At 42.4% G+C, this 22,500-nt stretch overlaps 1 protein-coding gene across 1 annotated transcript in view; it reads right to left on the reverse strand.

Moving 5' to 3' along the window:
• TMEM132B (transmembrane protein 132B) overlaps positions 1-22,500 on the reverse strand; it is a gene marked incomplete at its 5' end in the record, with an annotated part of 178,881 nt that overhangs the window by 129,703 nt on the left and 26,678 nt on the right. Inside the window, one exon of the mRNA XM_008949343.1 lies at positions 9,853-9,993. Coding sequence (XP_008947591.1) covers positions 9,853-9,993 — 141 coding nt within the window. The remainder of the gene's footprint in view (positions 1-9,852; positions 9,994-22,500) is intronic.

Consider the following 22,500-nt stretch of genomic DNA (forward strand, 5'->3'; position numbering starts at 1 on the left):
ACCAAACCTGTTCATTAATTATAACAATTTTTAAAAATGAATTTTTTTCAAGATCAAGCTATTGGCAGTTGGTTTTAAGGAAAGCTTTTTTTGCTAAAGGTTTAGCACTTTGCCCTAACTACTGCAATATTTCACAGCAAACCCCCTAACAAGTATCCCGGGAAAATCCACACAGACCAAATTGTACAGAAGGAACAAGCACAGCTAGCTTTCCTGGACCCCTGTGCAAGCTCCAGAGACAGGATGTCCAAATTTGTAATAAATCTGTGTCCTACATTTTCAGGCAGGTGACAAGGGGGACATAACTCCTACTGCAGACCAAGTTAGATGAGCTGGTGAACAGTCCTGATGCAAGCTGTTCCCTCCAACAGGGAAGCTGCCGTGGTCAGATGTGCTCCCCAGTATTTTCCCTCTTACCACAGAGCTTTCCTCATTACCCGTGCTCCTAGGAACGTCTGCTTTATCTCTGGCCTTTCTGTACTGGCACAAGCTGCCCCCTGGAGTGGTACAACCTCAACACCCCAGAGGACCAGGGATCTTGAAAAAGGGCCCATGTCTCATTTACAGATTCATCACACTAATGAAGGTGGGAGGGCTCTTTGCTGAGCTCAGAGCTAACTTCTCAGTTAACACTTGACTTTCTCCTCAAGGAAACAGTAAGGTTTGAAAAAAACCCAAACAAAAATCACATGCTGACACTGACAGAAGCATCAGCCAATTTTTACTTTTTCATTTTACAAGAGTTTATAACTTTTTAAGTTATGCAAAGTTAATACTCAGCCATTTTATAATGTATTTGGCACAGAGGATTCAAATAAATCAAAGTAACAAACTTAATATTTGCCTGTCTAGCAACAGCACCTCCTAACAATAAAATGAGTTTAAATTTTGGCTAAATGCCTAATAAATGAGTTGTTAGCTTTTGTACTGCACTGGCTGTTAAGTAAGCAAGTCAACACATCTCAGCTGGAATTCAAATGTGTGCAGTACACTCCACTACCAGTCAAACTCAGACTAGTGAAAGTGGGACTTAAACATACCCTCAACAGCAGCTCCCCAGTCTCACATCCACTCAATGATCTTTTCCAGTCCTATTATATTGAAGAACAATCCAATCATGGTACTTAAATCTCTGTGTACAGTTGCCAAAAATAAATTCCTTTGCAACACTTCCAATATACTCAGAAAGGTTTCTGCCCTACAGAAGATTTCCACAGCATTTTCAGGTGTGATACACTAATGCCTCTCACTATATATAACATGACTATTCTCCACATATTGCTGTCTCTAATTGCTGACTGAGTACCTCCTTTATCATTATACCTGGCATCAACAGAACCAAGGTAGGTACTTAAAACCAAGTGCATACTTAAGTGGCACCCTACATAAAGGTGCTCTTCTGAATCTAGACTTAAGTGTGCCAAAAGAATAGGTTTCTAATCTGGGACTATATAAATAAGTACAATATTTGCAGAAGAATCAGGCAATGCTTTTGTGGCATTATGGTTTTGATCATGTCTTCTCTCTCCCTCTGTGGTACCTATAAGGTTGACTGAAACTTTGCCAGCAGCAAGGTGATGTTAGATACCTGGAAGTGCTGCACAGCTATCTAAGTATGTGCAGACCCTGCATTTATAAAAGATGAACTATGAGCAACAATTGTGTTTCCTGGATATTCAGGCAGGTATACAACAAAGAATAGGCTTCTTTAAGTCCACGCTATCAAGGGAGCAAAAAAAGGTGATTAAATTCTACAAACAAAACCCCAAAATCCAACATAAAATCACTTGTGTTCCTTGAGTCAGAAGGTCTGTTATGAGAGTGGTGAGCTCAGCAGCCATGCCTGCTTGGGCTCTATCACTCAGTCTTAAGTTATCAATTAAGCACGGCTGGAGTGTGCATACGTATCTTTGTAAAGCTTTAGAAATTCTCCAGAATTCTACAGATTTTTGTCATGGATCTCCTGTGGTAACTCACGTGCAATCATCCACATGACCATGAAGACATACTCCATAGGAAACAACAGACAGCAAACTGGTAGAGACTCAGAGAAGCCCACTGACTCTTGAATATGTCATCACTCCCTTTGGCATCCAATATGGAAAGAGCATGCAAGCACCAATGGATGAATAACTGCTGCAACAATCACTCACTCATCAGCATGCATTTGAAATTTTGGTCCCAGCCTCCCTGCTATATTCTTGCAATCCTAATTATGCAGACTACCCTACCCTGAAATTAAACTTTCCCAACTGTTACATCAATATTAAGACTCACATCTAGGAATGATTCACCAAAAATGAAGCTAATTAGGTCAAAATTAATCTTTTTTTTTTTTTTTTTAAATTTCAGAATGATTGGGCTCATATTTCAAATAAAACATCTCTCTGAATCAGGTTCTGTGGACTACACTTGTGAAGAGTTCCTACTGCTACCAAAAAGATAGGGGATGGGATGCAAAAAGGGAGTTGCTACTTCTCAGCACTCATCCTTCCACAGTTATGGAATTTTCTCTTTTCCTCAGCTTGAGTGTTTTAAAATTCCTCAGTCCCTTTCTCACCAAGACATGCTACACACAGCCCCAGTCTGAAGCTGCTTACGTAACACCATACCTACCCTGCACAAAGACAATCTGTAACCAGAGGCTATTCCACCTAGCAGGGTAAGTAGAAATATTTTTTGAGGAGTAAGCAAACCTTCTAAGCAAGATGCAGCTTTTAGAAGATTAAAAAAGTATATATTTTCCAATTCACTGTATGCCAATTAAACGCTGTCAGAAGGAATTTTCTGCACATTTCCTTGGGTTTACACACAAAGCCTTCTACCAGTTTGGCAAGCTAAGAGTTCTTTATCAAACGTTAATTTTCTAAGTCATTTTTATGCCTTTGTATTGTATCATCTTACCCCACTGAATACATGAATACTATTGATTTCTTCCAACAAGGCTTTCCTCATTTCCAAATTTTAAGACACCAGTATATTTACTTTGTTGAGGTTCTCTGCTGCACTGCGCAACAGGTTCTTCAAAGTACCAAAGGTAGTTCAAAAAGATATCCTTGGGTCATAATAAAGGTACAGCAAGGATGGCCTAGGAAGAGTCACTGCCTTCTTGGACTGGTGAACTGGAGCCAGGAAGCAATTATCTGGACCAGTGAGTAATCCCTCTGACCCATCTCTACTGGAGTCTTTACCAGAGCAGCAGTAAGTCTAAGAAAGAGGAAGAAAGAGCCATCTGAAAGGCCTGGCTGGCCAGGAGAGTATTCACGTGGTTTCCAGGCTATTAGGCTCCCAACAGGAGATGGGCAGACAATTTAATTGTTCTTGGCCTTGAATGGAAAAATAATGGGGGAGGGGTGGAAAATCCCTCCAGAAATGATACTCTCCCATTTGATGCTAGAAGCACAGCTTTCTACAATAAGATGTCCCTCCTACCGCTGTTAATTTGTCTATTATTTTCTGTGTCTTCTCTAAGCTACTGTGAGGTGTCAGTGCTTTTATCATACAGAAGCACTTCCAAGCAGGCTTGGGTTCTTTTATAAAAAAGGCATACATGTAAAGAATAAAGGTTAGTTAAAATTCTTCTATCTCAGGTTTTCTGTGTGACTCTATTGAGTCATTTATGTTTGAAAATGCATGTGGATGCTTCTCACTGGAACACTCTTTACACAAAGCAGAACAGACTCCATCACTCATAATAGAGGTCATGACCTTAAAACGGGTGCATTAAAGATAAAATCCTTCTCATCAATGGCACAAGAGACAGTGCTGCCTTGGGGTCTGGCCAAAGGCCAGAGAATGAACTCCTGCAGGATCTATAGGCCATGTGCACGCCGCACTCAAAGCACATTTCTTTGCCCATGACACCTCTGACCTAAGGAAAGCAGCAAGTGCACGAGACTAGAAGGGAAACACCCAAGCCAACACACTGCACCACATAGTCTACGACTTCTTCCCACACCTTAAGCTTCTCTATTTTTTAATTCAAAACATTCCAAAGTAGTACTTTCAAAGTAGATAGAGTATGGTTTCCTGGAAGTACTGCTTTCATGGAGGGAAGAAGCCCAAAGGAAGTCTGACAACTTCACCTACATCAGACTACAGCCATCAGCTTTCCCTTCCCCATCTCCCCAGCTTTTTTCCCTCAGCTCTTCTTTTATTCTCTCCTGTCTGTTTTACACAACTCCTTGTGTTTCTTTGCTCCTGCTGCTCCTCTTATTCATTCACTTCAGTACTATGTGAACTTAATGGCATCCAGCCCACTGCCTTTGCATGGGCCTAAAATAAGACAGAGCAAGGCTGGCTGTCTGTACCAGTTACTGCTCTTTTGTGTAAAGCAACACATGCAATTGATCTTCTGTCAGCCAACTGTTGTTGCTGATGGCACTTTACACGCTCAGTGTCCTGGGGCCAAGCAAGTTCCTTTGGCAATAAACACATAAGTGTTCCACTGCATGTCTTGATGCCTTCCCCAGTGTGGTTAACAGCACACTGCTGTGTGCTACAGCAGGCTCCAGCCACCCTTCTTTACAGGCTTATTTACCTCACAGAAGCAACCAAGCTCCTCCTTTGGGCTTCAGCATGCCCTGTGCTGCATTGACCCCCAGCACAGACACTCCAGATACAACCAAGCTGTATCCTCCAGAAGGCCAAGTCCCTGCAGTACCTCAGCCCATCAGCCAGCCAGGCCCTGCTCTGCAGGCAGCAGGACTCAGCACCACACTGCCACTTCCTGAGGGCATATGAGCTTGGAGCCAGCACAGGACCCAGCTCTGTCACTCTGCAGCAGAGTGGCAAGGAATTCAGTGCAGAAACACCTCCAAAAAGCTGAAAGAGAGCGGGCTCAAATCTGGCAGAGCTGGTGCCGAGTACAGCCAGGAAGCCTCACAACACCCAGGGGCTTCCAGGTGGAGTGTTTGCTTATTGCCCTTGCTAAAGCAGCACTGGAATATGTAGTGGGGAAAACAGTATTTCCCACAATAAAGACATACGAGTCTCAATGCTGGCTGTGAAAGTGAAGAAGGAGAGGAGAGAACCTCAGCTCTCATTTTCAAGACATACCCAAAGCTTTAAAAGCAAAATCAAATGACACATCTTTGCTCAGCTGATCATCAGCTCCAATAACACAAATTTACTTTAACTAAAAATATGCACATATCTTAACTGGCAGCCAACTTCACATCTTCTTTTTGAGTGATATTTCTGGTTCAAAGGGTATTCCCAAGGACAGAAAAAGAAGCAAATTATTTTAAAATAGAAGGATCTATTTGCATATCTATCAAAACATAAAATAACTGCTTTTCCTGATTTAAAGATATAGATACACATACACTCACTACCATTACAATTTTATAAAGTCATTTATATTATTTGAATTTTGTAATCAGCTCTTAAAATGGCAAGGAAATGGAATGATCATTATAAAACCTAAATTTTTTATTCAAGTTTAAAGACAGCTGATGTCAAATGCCAGACAGCTGGGCTGGTCTGCATCAATTAAAAAAATATAAATTTCCAGGCAACAGAATAAATACTTCTGAGGACACTTAAAAAAAAAATCCTTCTGAAGCTTTCACCCTCCCTGCTTCTGCATTCTGAGTGTCCCTCATGCAAGTTTCCTTTATGAAGTGACAGATATCCTTAGAGATGAAAGCTGTATTATAGACATGGAGATAAAATAATCCCTATGTGAGAAGAACCAGTTCGGTCTCAGTAACGCTATACTCAGCACTAGAGGCAAAATCAATTTCAACAACTTGGCTAGTTAGTATAAATATTAACTTTGCCAGTTAGCATAAATATAACCTATCTGAATAAAGTACTAGTTTGTCTGAGAATCAGACTCTCCTCATCTGGTACTAATCCAATACAAATTCATGACAGTTTTCCTGAGTAAGGAAAACGATCCCTTCATACACTCCCTTTCAAGGCAGAGCTGCAACTCTCTGGCCTAAGTGTTTGTGTTTGTGCCATTCTATCTCTCCCAAAACAAAGGCCAGGTCACATGAACTTTTGTTCCTCAGCAAGGAGACACAGAGCCCCATGAAATATGTTGCATTGTGGGCCCTTTCAAATGAGACCCTGAAAACTCAGCTCCTGCTCACCAATGATTTGAAGTAACCTAATCCTATAAAATGCTAAATCACTCTGGCAAAGTTCCTGAAACCCCTCTCCTCTGGATATCAGTGCCAAGTTATGAGGTATTCTAGCTTGCCAAAGGTGGATCTCAGGGAATCTTTTCAAGCCCTCCTGCCCTAGTCCTGCTGCAGCCTACTTTGTGGCATGTTCCTGAGATGCCTCCAGAGAACTCTGAGGTGCAAAGGACAGAAGCATTGCAATGCTCAATCCACCTTTTGGCAAACACGGTGGAAAAAGGCTGCATGGTCTTTCCAAAAACAGATCCATTTTCTGGAAAACACAAAGCATTTGTGTCTGGTAGACTTCCAAATTTTGGCCTTGTATTTCAAAAGCATGTTTTTTGCAATAATTCAACAGATAGCCCTACATCACAGGATAAGATCCCAGTGTTTCACAAACACATCTCCCCACTCAATGAGCTACCAAAACAGTCCTTTGAAGTGGCTGCAACAAGGGCAAATCAAGACTCCACACAGATCAGAACAGATGTGTGCATATATACTTGTGTGTCTATCTCTAAAATAAGTCTCTTCTTTTTAGGCTCTTTGTTCAACTCCATTATCAAAAAGAGGTTTTAAATGCAAGCTTATGGGACTACTAAAGAGGTGAATTTATGAATGTATTCCTAACAAAACACACTCTGGAAAGCTTTAATCTATGAATTGTGACAACCTTGGACAAAATGGATTTTTAATAGAATATAATGTAAACTGCCTGAAACATTGTGATAAGGAATTTATTTAAGTAATGCACAGAAAAGGCATGATGCACTCTGCATGAAAGGAGGAAAGGTCTTAATTTAAAGCATTTTAATGAACACTCAATTTGCGTGGGGAAACGTGAGAAATGGAGATGAAAAACTCACGATACCGATAACGCCGCAGAGGGGAGAAGGAGAAAGATTAGAAAAGTAAGCAAATTTGAAAGGGCTCCAGCTGATAACACTGGCTAAAAGGAATGCAGACTGGATTACGAGCGTGTCACAGCCCAGAGCCACCGTTCTCCTCGCAGGCAGTGTCTGTCGCTGGCTCTTATCAGAGCTGCACACTGGGGAAGGAAGAGGAACCCAAGTGCAAAGCAGTGGAGAACAGATCTCTCTCTGAGCTAAGGGCAAGAAGGACAGTCAGAGATTTCAGCGACTGCAGCTGGGACCTGCTGGAGTTTCTCACTTCCACTGAACCTCCCCAGGCTGCGCCAGCCCAGCCAGGGCTTTCTGCCCCCGCTCAAAGCCCAAGGGAGGCTGCAAAACCATGGCAAACTCAGCCAGCTCCTCCTCAGAGACAACCAGCTGGGCTCAGAGGCTCAGCCATGACTTACCCACTTCTCTGCTACCAGCACAACACCAGGCAAGTCAGCAGAACTGAAATTACTTCCAAGAGAGAAAAAACCCTCTCCCTCAAGGTAGAGATGATTCTGTTTACTAATGGCTTCTGCTCTGCAATGAACGAGATTGATCCTGCACTCTCATACATAAACTGACTTTAATGAAGCTCCTTGAATTACTAAAAGGAGGAACAGATGAATCAGGTCTAGTGACAGTTTTGCCACGCTGACCTTAACAGAAGCAAGTTCAGGTCTCTGCTCATTTAAATGAAACAGCAGAACCTCCACATAAACACTTAACATTCTTCGAAAGAAACAAGAGGGCCACCATTATGACCAAGAAGGCAAATTAAAGTAAAGATCAAAGTTAAATATTTAGTCTCAGCACTACAATATTTGCAAATCTGGAAACGATCTTTCAGCAGTTTCTATTTGCATACTTTAATTAATCCAAAAATATTAAACCAATCTCACAAAGGAAAGGGTCAAAGTATTAATTAACTTGAGATTCGTTGCTTTTGTGCAATTTAACAGTTCAACACAAAGCAAAAATCAGTTTTAATAAAAACTAAGTTACTGTGACAGGTATAATTTCATGGATTAGTGAAAGCACGTACAAGGCAGTAAGTTTCAGTGTTCATCCTGGGTTTTGTCTAACTTTAAAAATAGTTGTTTCATTTCAATAGAGAGATTCCTCTGTAACAGCAAATGATTTTAAGTTTTCTTTTAATCTCAGTATTTCACTTTCAAATTGATGGCTTTCTGAACAGAACAGAGGTCACAGCTGTTTTAGCAAAAAATCTGACTGCAACATTCAGCAGAAAGCAGATACTGCACAACCACCCGGATCAGCCCCCCAGCTAATTCAGGCTGGGATTTCACTGCTGGAGCCAGCACGTGTCATCAGTGCCAAGTGGGAAGGGTCCCCCCTGAGCCAGCAGCTCTGCTGCCTGCGCTCCTGCCCCACCACGGGGACTCACAACATGTCTTCTTTAACAGCTTTCGGAGGAGCTGAGAAACCTTGCCAGAAGCCAAAGGGTTTGGAGACAAAGTGTAGAGTGCCAAACCCAGCTGGCAGAGCTCTGCTTTAGCAGCAGAGTAGCGCATGAAACCCCAACAAAAGAATGATTGGACGTGGGCTAGAATTTCCTACCTCACAATCCCAGAGCTGCAACTTTGACAAATGCACTTAGGGAACAAGTCTCTTCCTTTTCCCTTTCCTTTCTTCATGCAGAGGAGGAATTGCATGAAACACATAATGAACTGTAAGATTTCCAAGCCAGAAAGCTCTGTGGCACCTGATTTAACCAGAGACACTGAGCAGGGCATCACCTCCCCTCACTTCAAGCGTTTACAATGCAAATATCTGTCTCTCACTGGGTCGCCTCCACTCTGCATCTTTAACAGACTCTTTTGGCTTGCTATTCATCAGGCTTGTTTCACACCTCCATGAAGACTCTCACCTTAGCAGTGCCTATTAATCCCTGTTGCTAAAGAGCAAACTCACCTTAAGTAGCTTTCTCCTCAACATTTATATCATAGGTACCCAGAGCTAGACAGAATTAATTTGTTCCTCAAAAATAGCTTGAGAAGCTAAACAGAATAGAAAATCTCCTTGCATTCCAAACGTTTGGCAGCAATCTTCCCAGGTCTAAACAATTGCTAACAACCATTTTTCTTCCTTACAGGAGCTTTCAGAAAAAGACGGATGCAAAAGACTCCTCAAATAAAAATTTTGACATAAAGTTTTGTGATTTCCTAATTACGATACAATTTCAAGCTAAATTTATGCACAGTGTACTTTAAGTGTAGAGTAGTTGCATGATAATGGAGAGAAATTGCTTGCATTGTAAAATACATAATGCTGACTAACAAGGTAAATCTCTCATTGCCTTTGATAGAGCTGGTGGGAGCATTACCATCACAAACGTACACAGCACTCATCAGCCAGTTCATAGACACTCATAGGTGTTTTGCAGCAGTAACGAGTAACATTTAATAGCTATTGCTTTCATAGTCTTTCAAATAAAGAAGACAGCATTGCCCTATGTTGCTTTCCATTATTCTTCGTATTACTCTGCTTTAATTTGTCGCTTTCTGTTGGTGCTTTGGCAAGAGGAATTCTCCTGCTGCCCGGAAGGTGCACGAAAAGCAAATGGGAGCCAGGACTAGTTGGCTGCCTCCAGTTCAATTAGATAAACTCCTTCCAATTTTAAATTCCTCAGAATTTAAAAGGGAAAAAAGTTTTCATCAGCTCACCTATAGCTTTACCAAGGAGGCTGAGGAGGAAAAACTACTGCTATTAAAAGAGCACTGTGACTCAGTAAGAAGCTGGTGTGTGTGTCTCCCAGCGTTTGAGCAGGGGCTAGTGCAGAGAAGCAGGTGGCTGCTTACCTGCTCTCTGGGTTGGGGTCGTTGTGCACACAGGTGACGGTGGCGGCGGTCCTCGCGCTGTCTGTCTCCTCCTGGACCCCCCACTGGTCTGCATCACTGACTCTGATGTCCATGATCTTCACACCCGGGGCTGTCCTAGTTCTGGTGGGGCACAACAAAGACTGCTTTAGTTACAAACCACCTACAAATAAATCCAGAGAGGTAAACAAGGAAGATGAAAGGAAACATTCCCTCTTCCGTTAGCGACAGACTGACACATTGCAACTGTAAGTCACTCTGCTTCGAAAATATAAACCAGGTCCAATCATTTTAAAGAGATGAAGTATGAGTTTCATTATGTGCAAAGCCAGTTAATTTTCAGCTTGAACAATGTGGAGAGAATAAGAATGCTTTCTGCTTCAGTGGCACCAGTTTGGTACAGATGAAACAAATGTGACTAAGCATAAGTTGATTTAATTTGTTGTGTCTGTCCTGGAGTTTATGATGGAGAATCAGAGGACTGTGATATAAAATACATCCTCATGCTTGCAAACCTCTGGGAGCAAGGTGCCTTTTAATATTAGGGCATTCTGCATATAAAAAAATGTGTTTCACTGCTCCAAGATCATAATGCAGGAAGAAGAGTGAAGGAACACATTATCCTAGATTCAGGATGGAGGGATGAAAATAATAATGCCATTGTATCAAACTGGGTATGTCAAACTCTTGCTGCTGAAAATACCGTGATACTGACATGGAAACCCCAGATTTTCTGAGTATGGCTGGAGTCTGACACCAGTTCAGTAGCTGGTAAATATCATTTTTTGGCTTAAAAAAAAAAAAGTCCATGCTCTGGTAAGGCTTAATGTTAAGAACAGATTGCTAAGGAATGGGAAACAAACTGCTGTTAATAGCAGGGATTTCATTTGTGCAGCTTGACTCCTGAAACAAGCCTGGGATTTCAACAGGAGTGCTGCAAATATGCCTGGAGAACAATTAGGCAGAAAGCAACTGCTGTAGCGCCATGTTCACCACTACTGTGACTTAATTAATTAAAAGCAAAGCCAAGAGGGACCTCTTAGTTGTATGGTGGAATGAAACAGCACTGCTGAGACTTGAAGAGTTACTTAACAGTGAATTGTGATGGATTTGCCCCAATGCCTCATGGCCAGTTGGTGCTCACGTTGCACTGCTAAGGATTTCTTTCATGTTCTAGCTGAGTTCATGGGTTTGGATCCAGTAACTTCAAGAGTCAATGGGTGGTATTGTCCTCTGATAAAAAATTAATTCATCCTGCTTTTATGATAGCCTCATTTTTGCCTGTAAGGCTTTACTGACTTAACGGGCCAAATACATGCCTGGTATAACCAATCCAATGAAACATGTTTTCTGTACAGAGAGAATTCTACTTGATATTTTCTTAATTGTCTCTTTCATGTTTCTCCAGACATTTGTATCTCCAAACAACATGCCTCAAAGCTTGTGTGCCCCTGTCCTATCATCTTCTCTTCTTTTTTTCAGAGGAACATTCATTTATTCTATAATAATTACAGTTGGCCAAATAATTCCTGCAAGATACCTACGTGGCTTCATTTCAGACTGACTTGTAATTTACATGAGATAGAGAATTAGGCCTTCAGCAATGGATTCAGTATTCTTTTTCATTAGACTTTGTCAACCACTCTTGAAAAAGAATCATTAGAAGAACCTGACCAAGGAAAAAAAGAAAAAAGGAAAAAAAAACCCACACCGTTAGTTAAATTTTCTCTTTCCCAGCCAAAATTATCTATTTTTTAACACATTTGCCTCTCTACCACCCCCTCAATTTCCCATGTTTTTTCTTTGACAATACATCTGGAAACCTCTAACCCCACTTTTCACCCAAGTGAAAGCACTGGTTAGCTAAAGGTAAATTGAAGGGCAGGAGATGCTGGGGAAGGGGGCAGGGGGAAGGGTAAAGACACACACAGGACAGCTGGATTTCACCCATGATTTCAGGATTCATCAGCCTTTTTCCATCTGTCAGAAGCTTGTTATGTCCTCCTACACAGCTTTTGCACTACAGATATCTTCACTCTGCAGCATTTACTCTCACCTCCTCTGATGTGAATCAAGCAGGCTGGTTCCCCCAGCGATGCTGAGAAGGTGCACGGCACAGCTCCCTGCCACGCTGGAGCAGCTTCAGCCATGCAGGAGCCCTCTGCAGCTCCCTCCTTCCTGGAGGATGAAGCTGCTGCTCCTCTTTACCTCCATCAACAGTACTCACACAGAGCAACAGCCTCAAATAACCACAAACCTAACCACAATAACCATCCCCAAACTACTGGCTTCCCTTTTGGGCCAACCCCTTAGCTGTGTCTACCTCCCTCAGCCCAGGGAGCTTTGCTGTTTGTTCTCTTGTGTCTGTGTATAGCTACAAGATGCTTTTTGCCTGTCTGGACATCAGGTGAGATTTCCCTGATGTCTCTCCTGTTGGCTCACCACTTAGCTTCCCCTTCAGGGCATTGTCCCTTAACAGGAGACCTGGTTTTTGGCAGTGCTGTCTTGCTGACTGTGCCTCCAGCTTTTGCCTGCTGCATATCTGCTGTCTTGCTGGGATAGCAGCAAGTGATCATTGCATACTCTGCTCTCCAGCCACCTTCTCCAAAAATGTCTCAGAATGCTGCATTTCAGGAAAATTTCCAGTCTAATCCCCTGCAATACATCTGCTCTGGTGGGCTGAGACAAGATGTCATTTTGCATTTTTGGATATCAATAGAGCCAGAAAGGTTGAACGAAGGAAGAAACTGAATTTAGTTTCTCACTTAGGAAAAGTCAAGAAATTCAAATTAAACCAGCCTACATACGGGAGGTTTGAGCCTACTGTTCTTCAGATAAGTGATTCATATCTTTAAATCTGCCCCCAAACTCCACAGGCACAAAAATGATTGTAAGTGCTGGGGACTGAAACTTTGCAAAAGAATAAGGAATTCCAGCCAGAGGGGACATTAACTGGGGACAGGATGGTGAACAGCTGGTGTGCAAGCCCAGGCACTGGGTTTATTGCCCTGCTCTGTACTAGGCTTTAATTATAAGCTTGGGTGGATCAAGCTTATACCCTCCCTTCCTCACACATAAAATACTGAGAAGTGCTGCTCTTCCAACTGAAATGGAGCTGGTAAGGATAAATATAATCACTTGAGAAAAATCTGATGTCCTCTAAATTCACCAGCTGGCAAAAATTCTGCCATCTCTGGGCTCGAAAACATGGAAAGAACCCACTGAGTATTTTACAGAAACATGACCCAAGAAGTAACTGTTACCACTAATATGGCTCAATTCCTTTCTTATATAAAGATAATTGTGAATTATTAAAAAAAAAAAAATTAAAATGATAGCCAATTGGAAATTGGGCAAAACTGACATTTCCTTTGCATGACATAGCTGCTTTCTGAAAAGCAGAATTTTCAGGCAGAAAACTATCCTGTTATAAAGCACTTGCCCACCTTTGAAGCATGACAACTTCCATGGCATTTTGGTAACGCCATCAGCAGAGATGTCAATGGGACAGGAATGCTGAATGAGCTCACCAGAAGTGAGCCTGCAACAGGGCCCCCACGTTACAGCACAGAGCCACAGCCTGCACCACAAACGAGATGATCACTCATTCAGCTACTCACAACACTCTCCTCTGGAGACGTCCAGCAGGCAGGTGACACCCCCAAGCATTGCCTTTCATTCCACTCGTGCCCATCAGACTCTACCAGGAGGTAGCTGGGGGAACCAATGAAACAACTGCTTCGGGAGAGAAGTCAGCCCTCTTCTCCAGCTATAAAGGCAGAGTAGAGGAGGCTGCTTTCAATTTAGACTGCCTAAAACATTTGGTATCCCTGGCAGTGGTTTCTTCCCTGAACAGTGTGTCTCCATCTACTGCAGATACAAAGATGGAAACACGATAGACTGAAAGGAGCAGGCAAGCAGGAGCACCCCCAGCCTGCCAACTTGGAACAACCAGAGACCATTTTAAATTGTAGTCCTAGCCTTAAATGTATGTGACCCCATGAATCTGGCTGCTCTGAACCTCTTCTCTCAGTTATTACAGCAGAAAGAAAGGAGAAGGTGCAAGTAATCACCAAGGCTGGTAGGTAACCTGAGGGCTGCAAGAGGGATTCCAACAGCTGAGCACTTAGAGGAAGTGGTGCAGGGACCTCCACTGCCTCCCAGCAATTAACTGCAGAACCTGAAAGGTAAATGCTTGCTTGCATTACACCCCCAGCAACACTCCTGGCAGCAGTAATTGGGAAGTTAAAGCTTGGCAAAAGGAACTTTAAAATAGAAACAGAAGGAAAAGATATTTAGGAAATAAAACAGGAATGTGCTCACAGCAGATGGAAAATGCCCAACATGATGAGAAAAAAGACTTTTTCAGAGCTATTTTAGAAATTCTCTTATCTCCCCACTACCCCATTATGGTTGAAAACACGATCTGAGCTAAATTCACTCTCAATGACGTACTAATAATAACAGTTATGATAATAAATTTCATTTGTAATTTCCAGCCATTTCTGTATCCAGTCCTTCCACATGCATTTTTAGCCCAATTAAAAATAAAATCATTATCCTTCCCCTACAGGAAATCCAAGCTGTAGGCCAGCTTAGTTAACTTGCCTAAAATTATACTGTCTCTGCAGAGCCAGAAGGAGGGTCGAAGCATCCTGATTCCCAGGCTTGCACTTCAGCTAGACACCCCTACCCATCTTTTAAGGCCAAACCAGAGCAGAGCTGAGTAATTCCAAGCCCTCATAGAGCATTTTACATATTTGAAGAACTGCACAAACAGCAAGCAATTAGTTCTGAATGAGGACCCTGAGGAGTTTCTAGTTAAAATACATGTGTTTTAAGATACATTAAGCCAAGTACTATAAATTAAAATAATCACTGCATTCAGACATAACATCTGGGGACTTTTGGGGTGTGGGTGAGACAGGCCATGTTTCTGTATAGGGAGGAATAAAAGCATCCCTGTATAGGGGGAGGAAGCAAGTGGAGTTTGCTGGCAGATATAAGGAGAAGAGGGTAAGTGATTCATAGCTGCCTTGTCCAAGTGCATTCCCTGGCATTTGGGAGGGAGGTACAAAGAGTCAGAAGTTCATTGGAGTGAGCCTATGAAAGAAAAACACTCTTACAGCAGATGGAGGGCTGAGGTGGAACCAGAGCTCCCCCCAAGAGAGCTTTAGTATCTTCCTAAGCTTCCCGGCCAAAATTCTCTGCAGATAGTCCAGAAATATGAGGGAAAGGAGGTGACACAAAGTTACTGGGCAAACATGCAGCAAAAGCAGCAGTTAGGCTTAGAGCTGTCAAAGAGTGTGTTTGATCTGCACCATAAACCCACCCAGCTCTGCTGCTCCTGCTGCAGACCCACTAATAACAGAGCATGTCCTGCAGTGGCTCTGCCACACCAGTGGCCTGGGGACAAATACACTTCCTGCTGCTGTGGGCCTGTGGGATGTGTGAAACAGGAGTGTCCCACCCAGCAGAATCATCCTGCACAGCCTCCCCTCCTGTCCAAGTAAAATTTACAACACCTCAGGGCACAGGGCACAATTCTTCACAAGTTAAGCAAGTGTTTACTTTCTAAAGTATTTTTCCAAGAGCTTTACTACTTTGTTCTTTTGTATTTTGAAAGACCCATCACTGATTGAACTTCAAACTACTTTCCCACCAAATTCTCCTTAGATAGCAACACTAGGCCAGCAGTGTTGGTTTCCACAAATCCACATTAATGTCACTATAAGTAAAGCTATCCTTCTAAGGATGTAAAATACACATCAAAATACACAAAGATCCTGCAAAAAACCCATCCCTCTCCAAAGGCCACAACTAATAGGCTGTTTATTGCCAAGTGAAACAAGCAGCCTGAAAAGTGCCATGGAGAGGTACAGGTAGATGGCAATGTGGAACAGAGGGCAACTGCAAGGCATCAAACCAAGGAAACCCCTTGTGGTAAAGCCAGTGGCAAGAGGTGTCACCAGAGAAACAAGGTGGGAACTCATGCCAGGGCAAAAAAACCCCATGTTTGCTCTTGGGGATAAAGACAGGTCAATACTTAGAGACAGAGGCAGCAACTCACAAAGTCAAGTGAAGATTTACTTAGGATTTGACCTCCACATTTCATCCATGCTGCAAGGCCTGAAACCAAGGAAACCCCAAGTGAAAGGTTTTGACTAATGGTACCAGTGGGTAAAAAATTCACCATGGCCCTGGTATAAAGCCAGTGGCAAGAGGTGTCACCAGAGAAACAAGGTGGGAACTCATGCCAGGGCAAAAAAACCCCATGTTTGCTCTTGGGGATAAAGACAGGTCAATACTTAGAGACAGAGGCAGCAACTCACAAAGTCAAGTGAAGATTTACTTAGGATTTGACCTCCACATTTCATCCATGCTAGAAACTACTCCAGTGGCTGCCCCCACATTGCAAGTCCAACGCATAATTGGTCCAAATATGTTTCCAAAACAAGTAATGGATCTGCTGTGCTCTGCCTGCCTTGGCCCTGCTTCTCCCCAAAACGCCTCCCTGCTTCAGGGTCAAAGCTTTCTCAGCCACCACTCACCCCATGGAAATGCCCTTTCTGTATCTCAGGACCTCAGCATTCTCTCACCTTTAGCCTATATCAGGAAATTTGCCTTTCCTTCCCTGAGGTATACCTCAATTTCTCCCTGCATCTGTTATTTTTATGTAACCTTTTGTAGCTGTCCTGAACCTTGTCAAGCATTTGGGGATGCAGTTTCCATGAAAACAGTTATTACTGTCATATACCAGAATATCTCTGTCCAACACACACTTAAGAAAGAAACTCAATGCCAAAGGACTGGGTAGGACAAAGCAGACAAAATAGGTACAGTGACCACAGCAGTGTGAGGCAGGCACAAAGCTGCTGCACAGACACAGTGGCTAACATGAAAAAAGCCCAACAACTCAGAGAACAGAAAACCCTTGGAAATCGTGGTGAGCATCAATGCTAAAGATTTAGAATTATACTATTACCACTCTGCCACCAAAAAAGGTGAAGCTCTCAACACATTTTTTTTCAGCTCATCAAATGTTTCCAAATATGCTAAGCATCAAGCTCACTAGCATATTGGATTTTGAATAATGAAAAGAGTAAACAGGATTTTAATTTGGATTCTGACAGTAAAGTGCTTTCCATATGATAAATTAACTATTAGAGAAGACAAATTAACACAACCTACCCTTGAGTCTGATGGCTCATGATTTTGAGGAAGCTTCTACAGAAGCATGATCAAAATAAGGCAGGATGAAAAATATGGGATGATGATGGGGGGAGTATTTTATCAAAAATCCTCCCTCCTCCTTTTCACCAAACTGTATGTGTAACTTGTCTAAAAAAGTGAAGGGCATTTTCTCAAGAGCTCCCCATTTTTCCTAAGAATGTCTAAACTTTTCAGGAGAAATCTCCAGCTCATCTAAATCATAAGATGTTGATGAATTTTATAGTGATTGTTTAATATTGAGAAGTTAAATTTCACATCTGTGAAGAGAAGTTAGAAAAAGCTGTCAACCTTTATGAATTTTTTTAAAGGGGAAAGTGTCTCAGAAACATTTTCTAGATATAAGACTATTATAAAATCATAAAGATTATGTGAACATCTTCAGAGCAAGTCTAACAACATGTTTTATTTCCATGTCCAACAGAAAATTCCCGACTGTTGCCTTTTTTTTTTAAAGAAGAGAAGGCATGTTAAGATTTTATCTTCATATTTCAACAGAAACTCCATTTTTCACTCTGCCCTTTCTCTCACTCAGGTAAGCAAATACAGGTTACACAAACAGCAAAAAGAGAACCTAATTGGCTTGACATCAAAGCTATTAATTTTGATTCTTATTTATTCCTGTCACAAACCAGACTTGTTCATATGGGTTTCCAACACTGCTATGGAAAACTGAGAGGTTCTGAAGTCTTTATGCAATATGAGATGAAAACACCACCTCTCACAGTGAACACTGTTGCTACTGAAATACATCAATGGTGGAATTTTCTGTCTCTGGGAGAACAAGGGTTGCCAGACACTGAGGCAGGAGGCACTGGGTCCAATTCTATTGACTCAAGATATTTTATTAGCCATTTAACTGTCTGGGCAATTTCAAAATGGGGAAAAAGGATATATACTCACCTATGCTCAGAACTTCCTCCAAGAGAAAAAATAAAATTATTATTTCTGTGGACACACTGTGCATTTGTATAGTTAAAAATTGCACATAAACTGCATTTCAATATATTTCTGTAATTTCCCAGTAGGTACTTAAAATTTCAGGTCAAAGAGTTCTGTGGCAATTGGCATTTTCTTAATAAAACTAAAAGCCCAAATTTATGAGTCCACCTGAAAACATTGTTGTACCTTTGACATACAAATTACTTCAATTATAGTATAAGCAAATGCAGCTCTAGATTGTGCTGACCACTCTTAAATTCCAACAAACTCTTTGCACCAGAAGAACAGGTCTGATGCTTGGGTTACCAGCCCCAGCATCCCACTGGCACGGCTCCAGTGACTCCAGCTACACCAGCAGTGGAAGCAGATCACAGCCTCTGTCCTTTGCCTGTCTGGAGGGCAGGAAACATTGCCCATAATTTGCAAATACAGAATTACAAAAACTCTTTACACTTCACACTTTCAAAGTATCCAATAAACATGAACTAATCACTACTACTGCTGATCAAAAGGAGACAACAAGTCTTCTTTGAAGTGCTACCAATAACTCATATCATCCCTTTCTCATTAGGATGCACAACCAGCTCACACCTCTGCCACCCTGAAAGAGAAAAGATATTTTCCTTTATCCCACTGCCTCCATCCAGTTAACTGAGTTATGATGTGTTGATCATTATTCAAAGAGCTCAAGTGTGTCTGCTGCCATGTGCCCTCAGACATCTCCAAGAATTGAAGTCTGTGCCCTTTTTCTCCAACACAACAATCTGTGGTGCACCTTCTCTGTAAGGGAGAAGAGGTAAAATGCTGGAGTGTTTTTCTGTAACGCATGTCTGCAGAACAAAAATCAAAGCCCACTCAGTCTCTTCAACCTTTCTCTGAAAGATCTAAAACACTCAGACTATGTCCTTTACCTTGAAACCAATGCAATGGTATAATAGATGAAACTCTTCTTTAAAGCCTAGAAGTACAGGAGAAAATGCATTACCAAGTCTGAAGGTGTCCAAAGTATTTGAACTTGGAATTCTTGCAATCATGCAGAAACACAGCTTTGAAAACTATAATGAAAAAATCAAAGTAAGTCAGAGGTTTTCTCCTGGAAAGACAAAGATACTTACAGGTTTCTTTTTCTTGAAAGACTCCTTTCAGAAATCAGCACTGCAAAAATGTTTGCAGCCTGGATAGAGTTCAGGCCACCTGGGAGACAAAGAATTTTTATAAAGGGGTCATTTTGCTATCTCTACAAGTGAAAAACAATAATGTCTGAAGGTCACAGTTTCTGGAAGCACCTAAACAACAACAAAGTAAAAACTTTCTCTCCCTCTCCCTGCAAAAGGAGATAATGAGCTCCACAGCATTGTCTTGGTCAACACTGGATGGGGGTTTACAGCATTTAAAGTACTCCAGCACTGTGGCTGAATTTGCTCACCACCTTGGACATTTCCTGTGAGGAAAAAGTTCATTAAACACAATTCAGACTAATATAATTATCTTTTACCAGACATCAACGTGTATGACTCGGGATCAGGAAGAACTTTCCTAGGTTGCTGCTAAGTACTTCAGTCAACCCTGGAGTTTGTTGTATTCATTGGACTGTCTGTGGCACAATCCCTCAGGTCAGGACAGGCTGTGGCTGCAGGTGCCCCGACTGGCAGACACCCAGAAGAGGCCAGTGGTAGCCACTCTGCAGCTAGTCTTGAGACAGCGTGTGTAGTCTGGCCCAAAGAAGTATATAACAGATGTGGTGCAAGTGCTCTGAATGGGATCTCACCTTGACTTTCACACAGCTAATGGATCTCCTTCAGTGGTTTCAAAAGTACAAGGGAGAAGACAAGCAGTGAGGTTGATGGGTGGACAACATGGTGACACGTCTCCTCCTCTTAGGAGATGAGGCTAAAGAGACAGCGTGTGTAGTCTGGCCCAAAGAAGTATATAACAGATGTGGTGCAAGTGCTCTGAATGGGATCTCACCTTGACTTTCACACAGCTAATGGATCTCCTTCAGTGGTTTCAAAAGTACAAGGGAGAAGACAAGCAGTGAGGTTGATGGGTGGACAACATGGTGACACGTCTCCTCCTCTTAGGAGATGAGGCTAAAGTAAGAGGACGCTCGGTAATGGTCATCTTTACTGAAAAGATTGCTTAAAACTGCACCAGTAGCAAAAGAAACAAAGAAAGAACATAAAACCCAGCAGATTTTTGCAACACGCATACCCCTCAAGCTTCTCCTGAAAGCAGCCCCAGCCCCTGGCACACCCAACAACTGCTCAGCAGCATCCAGTGGTCTGTAAGGGATCTCTTATACATCATCCCATGGTTGCTCAGTACTCGGCATAAAAAAGGAGCACAGGAAAGGTTGTTATGAGGAACTCCACCTAGGCTGTGGCAAAGAGACATTGACCTGAGCACAAGGGACAGAGTAAGATGGAAGAGGGAAAACAGCACAGCAATGAAAATCCTTCCAGAATTAAAAAGGCCACAAGAACTTTGCCTGAACTAGTAGCTGTTGTTTTTATTGGATTATTTTATGGGGTTTTATGTTGTTTAATCGAAGAAAGAAAATGGATGCCATAAAATATGCAGAGCTAACTGGGGCTGCAGAGTACATTGCTGAATATTGCTAGTAATGCCATTTCCCCTTCACTGTCAAAAAATAAAAATATCATTCTATATTCCCCTGTCAGATGGAACAGCAGTGCTCTCACACTCCCCAATCAATCACCCTGGAGCGCACCCTCCCCTCCAGCTCTCTCTGCTGGGACGGTGAGTAAGGAAAGCTTGGGAAATAATCTCCCTTTCCACAAGATAGAATTCAATTTCCAATACAGTTCAGACCACTACTTTTCTTGAAAAGGTGGCACCATCTATTACAGCAAAAAAGCATTTTTGTGATGCTAGTGAAAACTTTAGTGAGCGTTATGATTACGTGGTTTGTACTCCAGGCACCAATGACCACCAAGCAGGCTAATAATGTGTGAATTCTGATGAGAACCAGCCCTCCAGCTGGGATAAAGCATCAAAGACATTTTCCCCCGTTCTTCCTCCACTCTGCTTTCTTTACTATAAGATTTCTTCCCAGCTGCAGAGCACAACTTTCCAAGATTCTCCTCACGAGTAAGCACTTCACAATAAAATTATCTCGCTCTGGTGCTCAGGTAGCCCTAGTTAGCACTTTGGCCACTGTCCCAACAGGCTTTTATCTTTGACAGCCCCCGTTTGGTTCAAGGTGGTGCTTCTCAGAAGTTTTTTGAAGACTCTCTGCTGGGGGATTGAGCTTTCTCCAACAACTCCGAATCCCCCTTTGGATCGCAGCAGATTTGGAAAGGATTTTGAAAGTTCCAAGCTTTGTCCCTCCACCGAGCACAGCTGACAAAGGCTGTGCAGCAGAGGTTGCCTGGGTCCAAAATCTACTGCAATACAGTCCAGAGAAAGCCCCAGAAATGGCTGGTGCCAAAGTGCTGGCTCACTGGATTTGCCTGCAATATATCTAACCATGAAGATGAGGAGATGGTTTTTCCCCTCCAGACACCCTGAAGCTCCAAGTCCCAGCTTCTGCACTGCAGATCCAGACAAAATATCATTCTGCAAGCTGGTGCCTGGCAGACAGACCCTGGCAGCCCTAGAGCCTGAGATGGGCTAAAAGGTCAGGAGGATTTAGCCCTCCAAATCTGTTGCTCACAGTGCTGCCGCAGCTCAGGAAGCTTATCCAGCCTTGCAAAGCTGTCAGGAAAATTTACCAGCCACGGCACAAAAACTGCTTGCCGTTTACCACAGTGATTCATGGAAATGCAAGAAACTAATGGCACTTTACTTGCCTGTCAAAAGAAATTACTCACCCTGGGCCAGCAGGACTGGGGAAGGATTCTTCAGTCCTTGCAGCGATTTTTAAATTAAGCGCTAATGTCTGCAGGGCTGAGGACCAGTCACAGGCAGCAGCCTGCCTCAGAATGGTAGAACACCCAAACATGAGGAGCACACGGGCAGCCAGGTCCAGCACAGGGATGAAACAGAGAGAAAGGCAGCTGCACATTCTGCTTCTGGCTTCTTTTTTTTTTTTAAATTTTACAGATTTCAGGGGACTAAATCCATTTCCAATTGTTAATCTCTAACAAAGACCTAAATCCTGGCACTGTGCATTTAACAAAAAGTTGAAGAAATAACAGGACAAAAAGGCTGTAATCAAAAATTGGATGCAACTTATCTGTGTGGTACAGAAAGGTTCTCCCATTTGGTCTGTACATGGACAAAAGGGTGGCAGTATAGGGGGTCAATTCACTTCCTAAATCAGTAGAGTTTATAGGATCATTCCCTCTGTGGCTTTCCCTTTCCTTCCCAACACCAGCAATAAACCTCCCTTCATCCTCTAGCATTTTTCCTTTATCCTTCACAGCACATCTCCTTCATCACTGCTACTGGTCTGTTTGCCACCAGGACTGCACTGTTCTGGTCTCACCTGCAGCA

Source organism: Merops nubicus, unplaced genomic scaffold, assembly GCF_000691845.1.
Source record: "Merops nubicus isolate BGI_N331 unplaced genomic scaffold, ASM69184v1 scaffold181, whole genome shotgun sequence".
Classification (NCBI taxonomy): domain Eukaryota; kingdom Metazoa; phylum Chordata; class Aves; order Coraciiformes; family Meropidae; genus Merops; species Merops nubicus.